Source organism: Cherax quadricarinatus, chromosome 25 (assembly GCF_038502225.1).
Source record: "Cherax quadricarinatus isolate ZL_2023a chromosome 25, ASM3850222v1, whole genome shotgun sequence".
Classification (NCBI taxonomy): domain Eukaryota; kingdom Metazoa; phylum Arthropoda; class Malacostraca; order Decapoda; family Parastacidae; genus Cherax; species Cherax quadricarinatus.
Window position 1 is genome coordinate 39,554,480 of NC_091316.1, and position 16,876 is coordinate 39,571,355.

At 37.9% G+C, this 16,876-nt stretch overlaps 1 protein-coding gene across 1 annotated transcript in view; it reads left to right on the plus strand.

Moving 5' to 3' along the window:
- The first annotated feature begins 646 nt into the window (after positions 1-646).
- LOC128689899 (protein amalgam-like) overlaps positions 647-16,876 on the plus strand; it is a 67,245-nt gene continuing 51,015 nt past the window's right edge. The window contains exon 1 of the mRNA XM_070088712.1: positions 647-746. Within this exon, the coding sequence (XP_069944813.1) occupies positions 651-746 (96 nt within the window). The 5' untranslated portion in view covers positions 647-650. The remainder of the gene's footprint in view (positions 747-16,876) is intronic.

Sequence of the window (16,876 nt, forward strand, 5' to 3'; positions counted from 1 at the left end):
TTGCTTTAGGCTAAGAGACTGACCATTTTCTATCAAGACTGAGAAACGATTGTCTTATACCTCTTCTCTTCTACTGTCTTCTGAAATGTAATCACCTCTGTATTTGACTAATTAAGCCTGCTGAACAGGGAAAACGTTTTATCAACAACTTAAATGCATCTACGAAACATTAGCTAATGTTGTCGGGAGAGCACAAGGAAAGTGAGGTTTCTCTCATGTCAGCTGACTGTTGTATCTCTTAGTGGGCGAAGCGACTTTTTTTCTGATGGTCATATATACCGGGTCTTGGCAGTGCTACCTGTTGGCTGACACTATCAGGCAGTTACTCAATGTCTTTTCTGGAAACTAAGCTGTTCTTTGGCCAATAACTCACGACACAACAATCAATCGACATCATGTTTGTAACAATATATATTAAAACCTTACACGAGCGGGGTTAGAACCCGCAATCAGAGTTTTTTAAACTAATATACTGAAGATAATGGGAGAATCTCTATCAGTGTCTTCAACGCTACCTAACATACATGCCATTGTACTTTAACTCACAAATGGATTTTATGAATAAAGATGATATATTTTTAAAACATCGATTGCACAGAATGTTTACGAATGTGCTTCTCCTTTCGTGCACAGATGGCATTACTGACACCATGCCCAGGTTTGTGTCACCCATCGAGAACGTGACGGTGTCTGTGGGGCGAGAGGCCAGACTCACCTGTGTCGTGGAAAACCTTCACAACTACCAGGTTAGTACCCTCAAACTTTATTTCCCACACATAAATTAAATACTGTTACAAAGACAAGTGAAATTAAATACTGTTTTTATTCTAGTAATAAAATGTGTCCTGAATAAATTGTATTATTAATTGTATTACTCACGTAAATCGACGTGTCACCAAAAATCACCTCTGTTACAACGCTGCTGGAATTGTGTGGACATGCGTATGTTTTCGTAACTAAAAACTCTTTACTTTAAGAGTTATCGTATGTCTTTCTTCGTCTCATCTCTCGTGTTGCTAATTGTATTGTTGTTGTTCTTGATTCGCTGGTATTCTCCCGGTCCGGGTCTTTTCCAGATGGTGACCCGGCCTTGGCGCCCTGTCTAGGGAGTGTCTTGAGACCTATGTCTGCCATGGGAGGAGGTACAAGTACCTCCTCAGCTTCGGCACCAACTGTCCCCAGGCCTAGTCCCATTCCCCGCCCTCATGGGGCTCGTAGGGAGAAGCTAGGCCACTGGTCTGCCAACTGCCCCGCCCCAGATGGGGGTGCTCGTGGGAGTGACAGTCTTGTGAGCTGCAGGTGGTAGCAAGCTCTGGCTCTGGCACCATCCCCGCCCTAGGAGGGCTCGTGGGAGTGGTGTCTTGTTGTTGCTAACTGTATATGAGAATGTGTTCCATCCCAACTACAGTCATCATAAAAAACTAATTCAATAATTTTATGCAAAAGTCAGTTAAAATATCTATTTTTTTACATATTTTTTTCGAAGAGGTAGAAAGTTCTTTAGAATCACAAAGACAGGGGTTGATTCATATCTCCTGGCCCAGGGTTTTTACATTCTGATGTCATGCAGCAGAAATGCTACCAGTGTTGCCAAACAATGTGTGCGATCACTGTGTTATACGAGGGTGAGTGACCTCCACGTGACACAGTACCAACCAAACAACAGAGATTCCAGTATAAGTTCCAAATGCTCTTAAATATCAGCGGAAGCCTATCGGAAGACACTGCCAAAATTAGTTCATGGATACTAATATCCGAATTTGTTAAATAAAATTAACCAATTGGGAATTGTACAAGTACTAGGTTTATTACTTGTACAAGTACTAGGTTTATTACTTGTACAAGTACTAGGTTTATTACTTGTACAAGTACTAGGTTTATTAATTGTACAAGTACTAGGTTTATTAATTGTACAAGTACTAGGTTTATTAATTGTACAAGTACTAGGTTTATTAATTGTACAAGTACTAGGTTTATTAATTGTACAAGTATTAGTTTTATTGATACAGTGGGAAGTAAAGGTACACAAAACTAACAATATTTTTGGTAAGTCAACATTTCGCATCTTGTAGGCAAAACTTTGTCTTAATAAAATATCTTAATCGTTACCTGCGTGTCTTTATTATACAAATTAAGAATTCTACAGCCCAATAATAATGCTGACCAGCGCATAAAGACCGCAGTTAAGCAGTAAGGTAATATCCAGCTATCTGAGGGAAACTAATAATTACCTCTATAGGCTTAAGAAAATTAACAGTTTTGCAGCTATATTCTCTAAAATTATAACACTTAATTTGTTTTACCTTCGAAATGTCATATACCTCACTAGTTTTTTTTAAATGAAATTACAAGATTGGTTGCTACACACTCCACTAAACACTCCAATTGTTTCTCGAAATGTCATTTGACGATGTTGTTGAAAGTCTAAAGCCAATCAGAAGAATCATTAACAAGTTTCTGTATAAGTGGTTTTGTATTATTTAAGAACATTAGAAAGAAGGAACACTGCAGCAGGTCTACTGGCCCATGCGAGGCAAGTCCAATTCTCCTACGGGGATTAAGCCAAAACCTTAACCAATTCAGATTAGGCCACATTCACTTCTGACCTAGTAGCACAAGCTAGTCAGGTCCAACTCACACCCACCCAAACCCACTCATATATTTATTTTCCTATTTTTAAAACTACCCAACGTTTTAGCTTCTATGACGGTACTGGGGAGTTCGTTCCACTCATCTACAACTCTACTACCAAACCTGAATCTGGATTTTCCAATTTAAAGCCATTGCTGCGTACGCAAATTCCCTAACAGAACAACGCAAAGGCCAAAACACAATCAGAACCTTCCTATAAATAAGAAAATCAGCGATGATGGTGAGAAAAGAAATCTCAAGTAATCTCTCCGTAACCTTGATGAAAAAACAAGAAAAACTAAGACTGTGAATGAGTCAGTGCTCTGGATCCCAACTGCTGCAGGAAAAGCACACGAGATAGCCAGTGATTCTCATATTATTGACGCACAAACATAATTAATTATTGTCACAAAGAATATCAACAACACTGCGCACTCCTCTAACATTTTAATTGACGAACAACGTAAATAAAAAGCTTAGAGCATTAATTCTTTTAGTCATTAAGTTGCTCAATATCACTACAATGGCACGCTCGGCAGATTATCTATCTGACTTGTCCTTTACCTACATCATACTGCCGTTTAGGTATATATATATATATATATATATATATATATATATATATATATATATATATATATATATATATATATATATACCTGCCGGTTTCCCTGAACCCCTTCATAAATGCTACTTTGCTCACACTCCAACAGCACGTCAAGTATTAAAAACCATTTGTCTCCATTCACTCCTATCAAACACGCTCATGCATACCTGCTGGAAGTCCAAGCCCCTCGCACACAAAACCTCCTTTACCCCCTCCCTCCAACCTTTCCTAGGCCGACCCCTACCCCGCCTTCCTTCCACTACAGACTGATACACTCTTGAAGTCACTCTGTTTCGCTCCATTCTCTCTACATGTCCGAACCACCTCAACAACCCTTCCTCAGCCCTCTGGACAACAGTTTTGGTAATCCCGCACCTCCTCCTAACTTCCAAACTACGAATTCTCTGCATTATATTCACACCACACATTGCCCTCAGACATGACATCTCCACTGCCTCCAGCCTTCTCCTCGCTGCAACATTCATCACCCATGCTTCACACCCATATAAGAATGTTGGTAAAACTATACTCTCATACATTCCCCTCTTTGCCTCCAAGGACAAAGTTTTTTGTCTCCACAGACCCCTAAGTGCACCATTCATCCTTTTCCCCTCATCAATTCTATGATTCACCTCATCCTTCATAGACCCATCCGCTGACACGACCACTCCCAAATATCTTAATACATTCACCTCCACCATACTCTCTCCCTCCAATCTGATATCCAATCTTTCATCACCTAATATTTTTGTTATCCTCATAACCTTACTCTTTCCTGTATTCACTTTTAATTTTCTTCTTTTGCACACCCTACCAAATTCATCCACCAATCTCTGCAACTTCTCTTCAGAATCTCCCAAGAGCACAGTGTCATCAGCAAAGAGCAACTGTGACAACTCCCACTTTATGTGTGATTCCTTATCTTTTAACTCCACGCCTCTTGTCAAGACCCTCGCATTTACTTCTCTTACAACCCCATCTATAAATATATTAAACAACCACAGTGACATCACACATCCCTGTCTAAGGCCTACTTTTACTGGGAAATAATTTCCCTCTTTCCTATGTACTCTAACTTAAGCCTCACTATCCTCGTAAAAACTCTTCACTGCTTTCAGTAACCTACCTCCTACACCATACACCTGCAACATCTGCCACATTGCCCCCTATCCACCCTGTCATACGCCTTTTCCAAATCCATAAATGCCACAAAGACCTCTTTAGCTATATCTAAATACTGTTCACTTATATGTTTCACTGTAAACACCTGGTCCACACACCCCCTACCTTTCCTAAAGCCTCCTTGTTCATCTGCTATCCTATTCTCAGTCTTACTTTTAATTCTTTCAATAATAACTCTACCATACACTTTACCAGGTATACTCAACAGACTTATCCCCCTATAATTTTTGCACTCTCTTTTGTCCCGTTTGCCTTTATACAAAGGAACTATGCATGCTCTCTGCCAATCCCTAGGTACCTTACCCTCTTCCATACATTTATTAAATAATTGCACCAACCACTCCAAAACTATATCCCCACCTGCTTTTAACACTTCTATCTTTATCCCATCAATCCCGGCTGCCTTACCCCCTTTCATTTTACCTACTGCCTCACGAACTTCCCCCCACACTCACAACTGGCTCTTCCTCACTCCTACTAGATGTTATTCCTCCTTGCCCTATACACGAAATCACAGCTTCCCTATCTTCATCAACATTTAACAATTCCTCAAAATATTCCCTCCATCTTCCCAACCTCTAACTCTCCATTTAATAACTCTCCTCTCCTATTTTAACTGACAAATCCATTTGTTCTCTAGGCTTCCTTAACTTGTTAATCTCACTCCAAAACTTTTTCTTATTTTCAACAAAATTTGTTGATAACATCTCACCCACTCTCTCATTTGCTCTCTTTTTACATTGCTTCACCACTCTCTTAACCTCTCTCTTTTTCTCCATATACTCTTCCCTCCTTGCATCACTTCTACTTTGTAAAAACTTCTCATATGCTAACTTTTTCTCCCTTACTACTCTCTTTACATCATCATTCCACCAATCGCTCCTCTTCCCTCCCGCACCCTCTTTCCTGTAACCACAAACTTCTGCTGAACACTCTAACATTACATTTTTAAACCTACCCCATACCTCTTCGACCCCATTGCCTATGCTCTCATTAGCCCATCTATCCTCCAATAGCTGTTTATATCTTTCCCTAACTGCCTCCTCTTTTAGTTTATAAACCTTCACCTCTCTCTTCCCTGATGCTTCTATTCTCCTTGTATCCCATCTACCTTTTACTCTCAGTGTAGCTACAACTAGAAAGTGATCTGATATATCTGTGGCCCCTCTATAAACATGTACATCCTGAAGTCTACTCAACAGTCTTTTATCTACCAATACATAATCCAACAAACTACTGTCATTTCGCCCTACATCATATCTTGTATACTTATTTATCCTCTTTTTCTTAAAATATGTATTACCTATAACTAAACCCCTTTCTATACAAAGTTCAATCAAAGGGCTCCCATTATCATTTACACCTGGCACCCCAAACTTACCTACCACACCCTCTCTAAAAGTTTCTCCTACTTTAGCATTCAGGTCCCCTACCACAATTACTCTCTCACTTGGTTCAAAGGCTCCTATACATTCACTTAACATCTCCCAAAACCTCTCTCTCTCCTCTGCATTCCTCTCTTCTCCAGGTGCATACAAGCTTATTATGACCCACTTCTCGCATCCAACCTTTACTTTAATCCACATAATTCTTGCATTTACACATTCATATTCTCTTTTCTCCTTCCATAACTGATCATTCAACATTACTGCTACCCCTTCCTTTGCACTAACTCTCTCAGATACTCCAGATTTAATCCCATTTATTTCCCCCCACCGAAACTCCCCTACCCCCTTCAGCTTTGTTTCGCTTAGGGCCAGGACATCCAACTTCTTTTCATTCATAACATCAGCAATCATCTGTTTCTTGTCATCTGCACTACATCCACGCACATTCAAGCATCCCAGTTTTATAAAGTTTTTCTTCTTCTCTTTTTTAGTAAATGTCTACAGGAGAAGGGGTTACTAGCCCATTGCTCCCGGCATTTTAGTCGCCTCATACGAGACGCATGGCTTACGGAGGAAAAATTCTTTTCCACTTCCCCATGGACAATAGAAGAAATAAAGAAGAACAAGAGCTATCTAGAAAAAGGAGAAAAACCTAGATGTATGTATATATATATATATGCATGTGCATGTCTGTGAAGTGTGACCAAAGTGTAAGTTGGAGTAGCAAGATATCCCTGTTATCTAGCGTGTTTATGAGACAGAAAAAGACACCAGCAATCCTACCATCATGCAAAACAGTTACAGGTTTCTGTTTCACAGTCATCTAGCAGGACGGTAGTCCTGCTATATATATATATATATATATATATATATATATATATATATATATATATATATATATATATATATATATATATATATATATATATATATATATATATATATATATATATATATATATGTAATATTTTACATCAACATTAATGAAAAAAATATATCATTAAACATATAAGAGAAAATTTCAGAGAGAACTTAATTTTAAATGAGTACTTTCTAATTGACCAGTTTTACATATTCGGCACGACATATATATATATATATATATATATATATATATATATATATATATATATATATATATATATATATATATATATATATATATATATATATATATATATAAATATATATATATATATATATATATATATATATATATATATATATATATATATATATATATATATATATATATATATATATATATATATATATATATATATATATATATATATATATATATATATATATATATATATATATATATATATATATATATGTGTGTGTGTATAGATATACATATTTTTTTTTTCAACAAGTCGGCCGTCTCCCACCGAGGCAGTGTGACCCAAAAAAGAAAGAAAATCCCCCAAAAGAAAATGCTTTCATCATCATTCAACACTTTCACCACACTCACACATTATCACTGTTTTTGCAGAGGTGCTCAGAATACAACAGTTTAGAAGCATATACGTATAAAGATATACAACATATCCCTCCAAACTGCCAACATCCCAAAAACGCCTCCTTTAAAGTGCAGGCATTGTACTTCCCATTTCCAGGACTCAAGTCCGACTATATGAAAATAACCGGTTTCCCTGAATCCCTTCACTAAATATTACCCTGCTCACACTCCAACAGATCGTCAGGTTCCAAGTATCATTCGTCTCCATTCACTCCTATCTAACACGCTCATGCACGCTTGCTGGAAGTCCAAGCCCCTCGCCCACAAAACCTCCTTTACCTCCTCTTTCCAACCCTTTCGAGGACGACCCCTACCCCTCCTTCCTTCCCCTATAGATTTATATGCTTTCCATGTCATTCTACTTTGATTCATTCTCTCTAAATGACCAAACTACCTCAACAACCCCTCTTCTGCCCTCTGACTAATACTTTTATTAACTCCACACCTTCTCCTAATTTCCACACTCCGAATTTTCTGCATAATATTTACACCACACATTGCCCTTAGACAGGACATCTCCACTGCCTCCAACCGTCTCCTCGCTGCTGCATTTACCACCCAAGCTTTACATCCATATAAGAGTGTTGGTACTACTATACTTTCATACATTCCCTTCTTTGCCTCCATAGATAACGTTTTTTGACTCCACATATACCTCAACGCACCACTCACCTTTCTTCCCTCATCAATTCTATGATTAACCTCATCCTTCATAAATCCATCCGCCGACACTTCAACTCAATATATATATATATATATATATATATATATATATATATATATATATATATATATATATATATATATATATATATATATATATATATATATATATATGCAAATATCACGAACAAGCGGAACATCTGTAGTTTACCTGGAGAGGGTTTCGGGGGTCAACGCCCCCGCGGCTCGGTCTGAGACCAGGTCTCACGGTGGATAAGGGTCTGATCAACCAGGCTGTTACTACTGGTCGCACGCTAGCTGACGTACGAACCACAGCCCGGTTGTTCCGGTAATGACTTTAGGTGCCTGTCCAGTGCCTTCTTAAAGACAGCCAGGGGTCTATTACAAGATGAAAAACAACCATGGGGGGAGTAGAATGATAGCTCTAGGCCTTTCGTGTTGCAATATAACACATCATCAGGAGCTTGCAGTGTTGCAGAAAAGAGAAGGAAATCCAAGCAAATACGACCACAAATCCAAGATAAGTAGTATTAAACCTGTCCATGAGAGGCTGAGTGGATACAACATCAGGCTTGCTGATAGCAAACCTGATGTATCCATTCAGCTCCTCAGTGACACTTGTTTCTTAATTCTGACTTCTGGATTTGTTGTCACAGAGCTTGATTGTGCCCGTGTCACCATCCTTGATTCTACTGTTTCATACCACACTCCTAGAAGCTTCCAGAAACATTTATTCTAATATCTAATATCTTTCAAAGATTCTGTATATAATCCATTTACTTTATATAATCCATTAACTTCATTAAGTCATAATAAACGACTGGTAATGATAAATAGAAGAAAGGGTGGAGACTATTTGACTTAGAGAGATAGGACTGAAAGGATTTATCCATTAAATCTTCGGAGATTATGGGATAAGTCTGTAGAGTGGCAGTTGGAGCCGCTGACACAACCAAGTCATAGTTGTGCTGGTTGTAAAGTCATTTTATTGTATTCTCTGATTGGTTATAGCGATGAACCAACAAATTAACCAGAAAGTCATCTTTAGTTTCCTCCCTAAAAACAAGCATTTAATTGGCTGCAACAAGTTGCCCAAGTAACCAATCAGAGCATGTAACCAGAAGAGTTTAGCTTGCTTGTGTACACATGGCAGTATTATTTAAAACGTAAAATCAAGGAGTATAGAAATTCTTAAACTACAGAAGTTTTACCTGTTCACTTCAACATCTAAGGTTACAATAAATTTTAATTAAGAAAATTTAGATGCTCTACTTACAAGGAAATTAATGGTTGACTGAATGACCTTGTAACATTAGGCTCATATTAGCATTTCCTCTAATATTTGCATAAGTTTAAATTAAATAAATATAACGCATGCAGATCTGCATTATTAAGTTAGTGAAAGTAAGTAGGCAGGGGTGGACGTGTACCAGTCACCAGTGTGAAGTCACCAGTGTGAAGTCACCAGTGTGAAGTCACCAGTGTGAAGTCACCAGTGTGAAGTCACCAGTGTGAAGTTACCAGTGTGAAGTCACCAGTGTGAAGTTACCAGTGTGGAGTCACCAGTGTGAAGTCACCAGTGTGGAGTCACCAGTGTGAAGTCACCAGTGTGAAGTCACCAGTGTGAAGTTACCAGTGTGAAGTCACCAGTGTGAAGTCACCAGTGTGAAGTCACCAGTGTGAAGTCACCAGTGTGAAGTCACCAGTGTGAAGTCACCAGTGTGAAGTCACCAGTGTGAAGTCACCAGTGTGAAGTCACCAGTGTGAAGTCACCAGTGTGAAGTCACCAGTGTGAAGTCACCAGTGTGGAGTCACCAGTGTGGAGTCACCAGTGTTAAGTCACCAGTGTGAAGTCACCAGTGTGAAGTCACCAGTGTGAAGTCACCAGTGTGAAGTCACCAGTGTGAAGTCACCAGTGTGAAGTCACCAGTGTGAAGTCACCAGTGTGAAGTCACCAGTGTGAAGTCACAAATGTGAAGTCACCAATGTGAAGTCACCAGTGTGAAGTCATCAGTGTGGAGTTACCAGTGTGGAGTCACCAGTGTTAAGTCACCAGTGTGAAGTCACCAGTGTGAAGTCACCAGTGTGAAGTCACCAGTGTGAAGTTACCAGTGTGAAGTCACCAGTGTGAAGTCACCAGTGTGAAATCATCAGTGTTAAGTCACTACTGTGAGGTCACCAATGTGAAGTCACCATTGTGAAGTCACCAGTGTGAAGTCACCAGTGTGAAGTCACCATTTTGAAGTCACCAGTGTGAAGTCACCAGTGTGAAGTCCCCAGTGTGACGTCACTACTGTGAAGTCACCAGTGTGAAGTCACCAGTGTGAAGACAGTCGCCAGGGTTCTTATACTTATGTTTCATGTGTATCTAGGGATTTCTCCTGTTTGTGATTCTGTTTTGCTTGCCTATTCTAATATGTGGGATGACGTAGACATACGTCATCATACGTCATCCCTTTTCTCCATTCAGAATAGTCACTATGTTAAGACGTTACTCTAATACCCTTCTTGTCGAGCTTTGTTCCTCCTGGTTTAAGTTCAGTTGCAGTGTAAATGGTGAGAGGCAGAGAGTAGAGCGTTGTGAGAGGCTTGCTGACATCTTCCTGCTTAAGATGGAGGGAGAGTTCCTGCTCCTGCTGAGAAACAAGTCTCCAGTTTAGTGAAGTATAGTATACTCCTAAATGTCTATTAGAAGTCTGTGTGGACAGATATTTAGAGTGTGTCACTCGTTTTGTTATTCTTGAGTGTTCTAGGGCAACACTAGCTGTGTACCGTGTTGTGTGTGTGTGTGTGTGTGTGTGTGTGTGTGTGTGTGTGTGTGTGTGTGTGTGTGTGTGTGTGGGTTTCGCTCTACATGCGTCATTCGGGAATTCACCGATTTCCCATTTTATTGTCTGCTAAGTACTTGATTAGCTGGGACCTCAGACGAGCTTTGGTCTTTTTGAGTGGCCCTCGTAGTGCAGGGATGCTTGAAGACGCAGTCCTTTACTTAGACACATACTTTTTCACAGAACATCTGTATACTACTCTTTACTCCCTTACTGGGAGTAGAGTAGTATACAAAAATGGGTGGGCATCCAATCTCCTGCAAATACGTACATGAACCATTACTAACATTTTTCACTTTTTTTATTCCAATATACTACACGCAGTTATATGTTAACAAAAAAGATGATTAAGACGACTATATTTTGAAAAATTGTTTTTAATTTTCATTTAGGTATGAATGCCAATTTTTCAGTCCCAGACAAGCATTAATAAAAAAAATTTCATTCATTTATGATATTTGTGTTTTCATTATCCTCTGCCTAGACTACTGTATGTATATATGTATGTATGTATGTATGTATGTATGTATGTATGTATGTATGTATGTATGTATGTATGTATGTATGTATTTAAGTTCATGAAACCTTTAAATGCTCTTGTCAAATTACTTATAGCGGTAAAGAGGTTTGATTTGTGTTATACTCTTTATGTTACATGATAGTTATATTCTTATTAGTAACATTTTTTCTAATGAGTTATTTCTTGACACCTCCATGCTGTCTTCAGAAACTTTATAAATATTATCCTACCTATTGACAATAGATGGAGGACGTAAGGTAAATGTATGACATAGGAGAGTGTCTGGAGGAGTAATGCATAAGAGATTGTAGTCTGTAGTGTCCAGGATGAGTAACGTGGGATCACTTTCTTCAGTCAAGGTTTAGAACAAGTGCATTTAACAATATTTCATATAGGATTTAACTGTTCTACAATATCCAACAGAACTCACATATGAAGATAATGTGGGAAAATGAGGAGACAGTAGACTGTGGGTGAGTGCAGGGAGACATTATACTATGTGGGTGAGTGTAGTGAGACAGTACACTATGTGGGTGATTGTAGTCAGATAATGCACTGTGTGGGAGTGTAGGGAGACAATACACTCAGGTTTCTCGACATACTCTTGACAGAGACAGAGTGAAGACCTACACAGTGATGGTAACGCTCAGTCTGCCTTTGCTCAGTATAGTTCTCAGTCGTTTCCTCAAGTTAATCAGTGTTATTTTGCTATGTTTCAAAACTCTGAAAATCTGGACAGTGCAGCTAGAAATTTTGAAGGCGCCTCTCTTGATGGCTGCAGAAAATGTTCTAAGAGAACACTAATTATAATTATTATAATCATAAGTAAACACTAAACCCACAAGGTTCATGCAACTCAAATAGAACAAAAAAAGACCGAAAAAACAGAAGAGAAGACAGGTTAAACAATACTTCGTACATTTCTTTCCAGTGTAAACATTTCAGTGATGATCTTTCTCTAGGGTATTATACACAATACACAAATAACCCGCACATAAAAGAGAGAAGCTTACGACGACGTTTCGGTCCGACTTGGACCATTGACAAAGTCACACAGGGTATTATAGTTAGGACAATCTGCTGATAGGTATTTAAAGTTGCATAAAGTGACTAGGTTACTAAGTGGCACTTCTCGTATGTCTCCACTGTGTAACTCCACAGTGTAACTTCACAGCGTAAAGCAATCCTTGTTTCTGCTGGTAATCACTATTAAGGACCATCAGCTGCTGATACTTTGACTGACCTTGATGAAGAAAGTAGTTCTTCTACCTCTGCTGTTTTATTCTAAGTTTCTGTTTGTTATGTAGAAAGAAAGAACTTTCTAAAAATCACTGTTAGGAAAGAAATTGTGAAAATTTAGATATTGCTTTTCTTGTTATGAATTCTAAATTCCTCATCGTATTAACTTCAACCTTACAACGCTGTTAACTTCATGATGCAACTCCTGAGCTGCTTCAAACTTAATGTTTTGATGTATGTTATGGGTCTGGAATCTCTGCGTAAATAAGACAAAGCCTCTTTAGTTTAGCCTCAAAACTTGCATTTCTAAGTGGAAAGTTGAATTAGATTTATAATATCAACGTCTTAATTTCCATTTTTATAAAAAAAATTGCAATATGAATTTCCACGTGACGGCTGATGGATGATTCTTCCGATTAGCTTCAAAGAAATAACGCAATTGGTAATCTGCATTATAAAGTTATGCTGCACTGCACAGTTCCTATCGCGTTCAGTTAGGTACAGGGGGCTGGGGCTATGCAATAAAGGGATTCACAAAAAAATGGACGAGGATTCGAACCGTGGGTATCAGGTCGGAATTGCAATCTGTCAGGACTACGTTCGAGTAGCTGCCTATTCTTTGTTAATATACTCAAATTCATTCTTTACGAATTTCCTCGAGTTTAATGCAGAGATAACTTTCTGGTATTACGTAGCGACCGACATTTAACTATTTGGTTCCATGTTTCACCCACTGGGGGAAGAGAACCGGTATAAAGTACGTAGAAAGCGCGACAGTAGTTTCTTGGCGATACAGAGTAAGTGAATCATTTTATCCTAGACCTCAGTCATCAGGAGTTTAAGAGGTAATTTTTTCATGTTGTATGTATAATTAATCAGGTTCATCCCTTCGGATTAAACGTTGTACCATTTATTAAATTCTTGCGACTTGTTGACGTTTACCCATAACCTCTGCATGCCTCTTGACTGCTGCCTTCCGGCCTCCTGACTGTGCTGCCTTCCTTCCCGTGACTACTTCCTGGCTGCTGTTGTAGATCTTGACTGCCTTCCTGCCTTTTGGCTGCTGCTTTCATGGCTGCTGCTTCTGCTGCTGTTGCTTATACCAACAATACAAACACGCCTGGAGAGTTAGTGAGGTGTCTGGCCGTAGCAACACTAATGGCTGTGTAAACACACGCCAGAGCTAACTACGGCCAACACAGCTGCTCAACACCTGGGTAATTCCTGTTTCTCAAGTACAGTTACAAATACAGTTACAAATATATTGCATGTGCAATATATTTGTTACTTTCGAAAAATGGTTTATATATATATATATATATATATATATATATATATATATATATATATATATATATATATATATATATATATATATATATATATATATATATATATATATATATATATATATATATATATATATATATATATATATATATATATATATATATTATATATATATATATATATATATATATATATATATATATATATATATATATATATATATATATATATATATATCCTAGGTAGTAGGCTGGTAGACAGCAACCGCCCAGGGAGGTACTACCGTCCTGCCAAGTGAGTGTAAAGCGATGGACCAATCGGGTTCTATTCCTGCCCGAGGTATGTTATGGTAGGATTGCTGGTGTCCTTTTTTCTGTCTCATGAACATGCAAGATTTCAGGTACGTCTTGCTACTTCTACTTACACTTAGGTCACACTGCACATATATACACCCCTCTGGGTTTTCTCCTATTTTCTTTCTGGTTCTTATTCTTGTTTATTTCCTCTTATCTCCATGGGGAAGTGGACCAGAATTCTTCCACTGTAAGCCATACGTGTCGTAAGAGGCGACTAAAATGATGGGAACAAGAGGCTAGGAACCTCTTCTCCTGTATATATTAGTAAATGTAAAAGGAGAAACTTTCGTTTTTCCTTTTGGGCCACCCCGCCTCGGTGGGATACGGCCGGTGTGTTGAAAGAAGAAGAAATATACAAATATATATATATATATATATAGATATATATATATATATATATATATATATATATATATATATATATATATACATATATGTATATATATATATACATATATTTATATATATATATATATATATATATATATATATATATATAAATATATATATATATATACATATATGTATATATATATATATACATATATATATATATATATATATATATATATATATATATATATATATATATATAATATATATATATATAATATATAATACAGTCAAGCTGGGATAGCCCAATTGCTGAAAAGGTGCTTGCCAACATGCTCAGGGCTGCAACATCAGATAGGGAGATTGCCCGTCTCCAGGCTGTGAGTGCACCTCACTCCGGGGACTTCCTCCAAACAGTTCCCATATCGGCAATGGGAACGCGACTCGACCCTAAGACCCTCCGTATTGCAGTGGCTCTGCGCCTTGCTGCCCCAATTCACACAGAATATATGTGTATTTGCGGCGAAGTGCAAGCAGACCAATACGGTCTACATGGTCTTAACTGTTCCAAAACCAAGGGCTGGCATGCAAGACACAACGAGGATATATATATATATATATATATATATATATACATATATATATATATATATATATATATATATATATATATATATATATATATATATATATATATATATATATATATATATATATATATATATATATATATATATATATATGTATAGGAATAAACTTTCTTCAGGGAAAACTCAAGGTTCTCCCTGAAGCTGTTTGAGAATTTTCTCCTACCACCCCCTATATTTTATGTATATTTTATTTAAAGACAAAATACATTGACAAAACATTCACAAAAATACGATAGAAAGTAAAACAACATAGGTGACTCAGAGCTACATCTCGAATACTTCGTCCAGCTCCCCGGCGGTGGGCCGCGTGCCCAGAATGCTGCAGGTATTTCCTCTCTGGATTGCAACACTGAGTCTCTGAAAGAGGAAGCTGGTCGCCCTGTGGTCCTTGGTTTCTATGATGAGCTTTTCACCCAGCTCTATTAGGAACTTTAGAGCACACTTGCCCCATGCTCCAAGGGTCTCCGACCCTATTGGGATGAAGTTATAGCAAGGGGGAAGGTCTTCATATTTGCAGATCTTCTGGGTCTCCCTGTGGCTAGCAGCTCCACCCCCTTCCACTACGGAGTATGGCAAGTAGGTGTCTGCCAATGTGGCGGCACATGTGTAGTGCCAGGCAATCTGCTTTCCATCCTTCCAAGGTAGCACAGTGGCTCCATCAGGACGCTTTTGACTTCCGTCAGACCTCTGCACTTAGGGTTCCCGTTGAACTGGGCAACGGGCTGTGGCGAGGCTTCTCTTTATGATGTCATTGACCTCCTCATGCCTGGTATACTTCCCTTCTGCTGTGTGACACACGAGACCATGAAGTCCGAATTGATCAGCTGTCGCCCTGCCGCAAATACACCTATGTTCGGTGAGGATGGGGGCGGCTAGGCGAAGAGTAACACCAATCCAAATGGCCTGTGGGTCTAGTCGAGTGCCCAAGGAGGAATTGGGAACAGCTAACAGGAAATCTCCTGAGTGTGGTGCCTTCACTGCCAGGAGATGAGCTTTGTCCTTTCCTGAGGCATTGGAGAGCATTGTGTTGGCGATTTTTTCCATGATCGGTTTGTCCCAGTGGGACTGTTTGTGTTCTTTGGGAGGACCTGGTCTACTGGAGGAATCTGTAAGGGTGTCCCACCGAATATATATATATATATATATATATATATATATATATATATATATATATATATATATATATATATATATATATATATATATATATATGTCGTGCCGATTAGGCAGAATTTGCGATCTTGGCTTAAATAGCAACGCTCATCTTGCCATATAGGACAAGTGAAAATTTGTGTATGCAATAATTTCGTCAAAATCATTCTGAACCTAACGAAAAAAATATATTTCACTGCGTTTGTTTAGTGCTAAATTATTGTAAACAAATCTAAAATATATTTAGTTGGGTTAGGCTAAAATAAATTGCGCTTGTTATAATAAGGTTAGGTAAGTTTTCTAAGTTCCTTTTGGTGCAAAATTATAATTTTTACATCAACATTAATGAAAAAAATATATCTTTAAACGTATAAGAGAAAATTTTAGTAAGGACTTAATTTTAAACGAGTTCTTGCTAATTGACCAGTTTTACATATTCGGCACGATATATATATATATATATATATATATATATATATATATATATATAT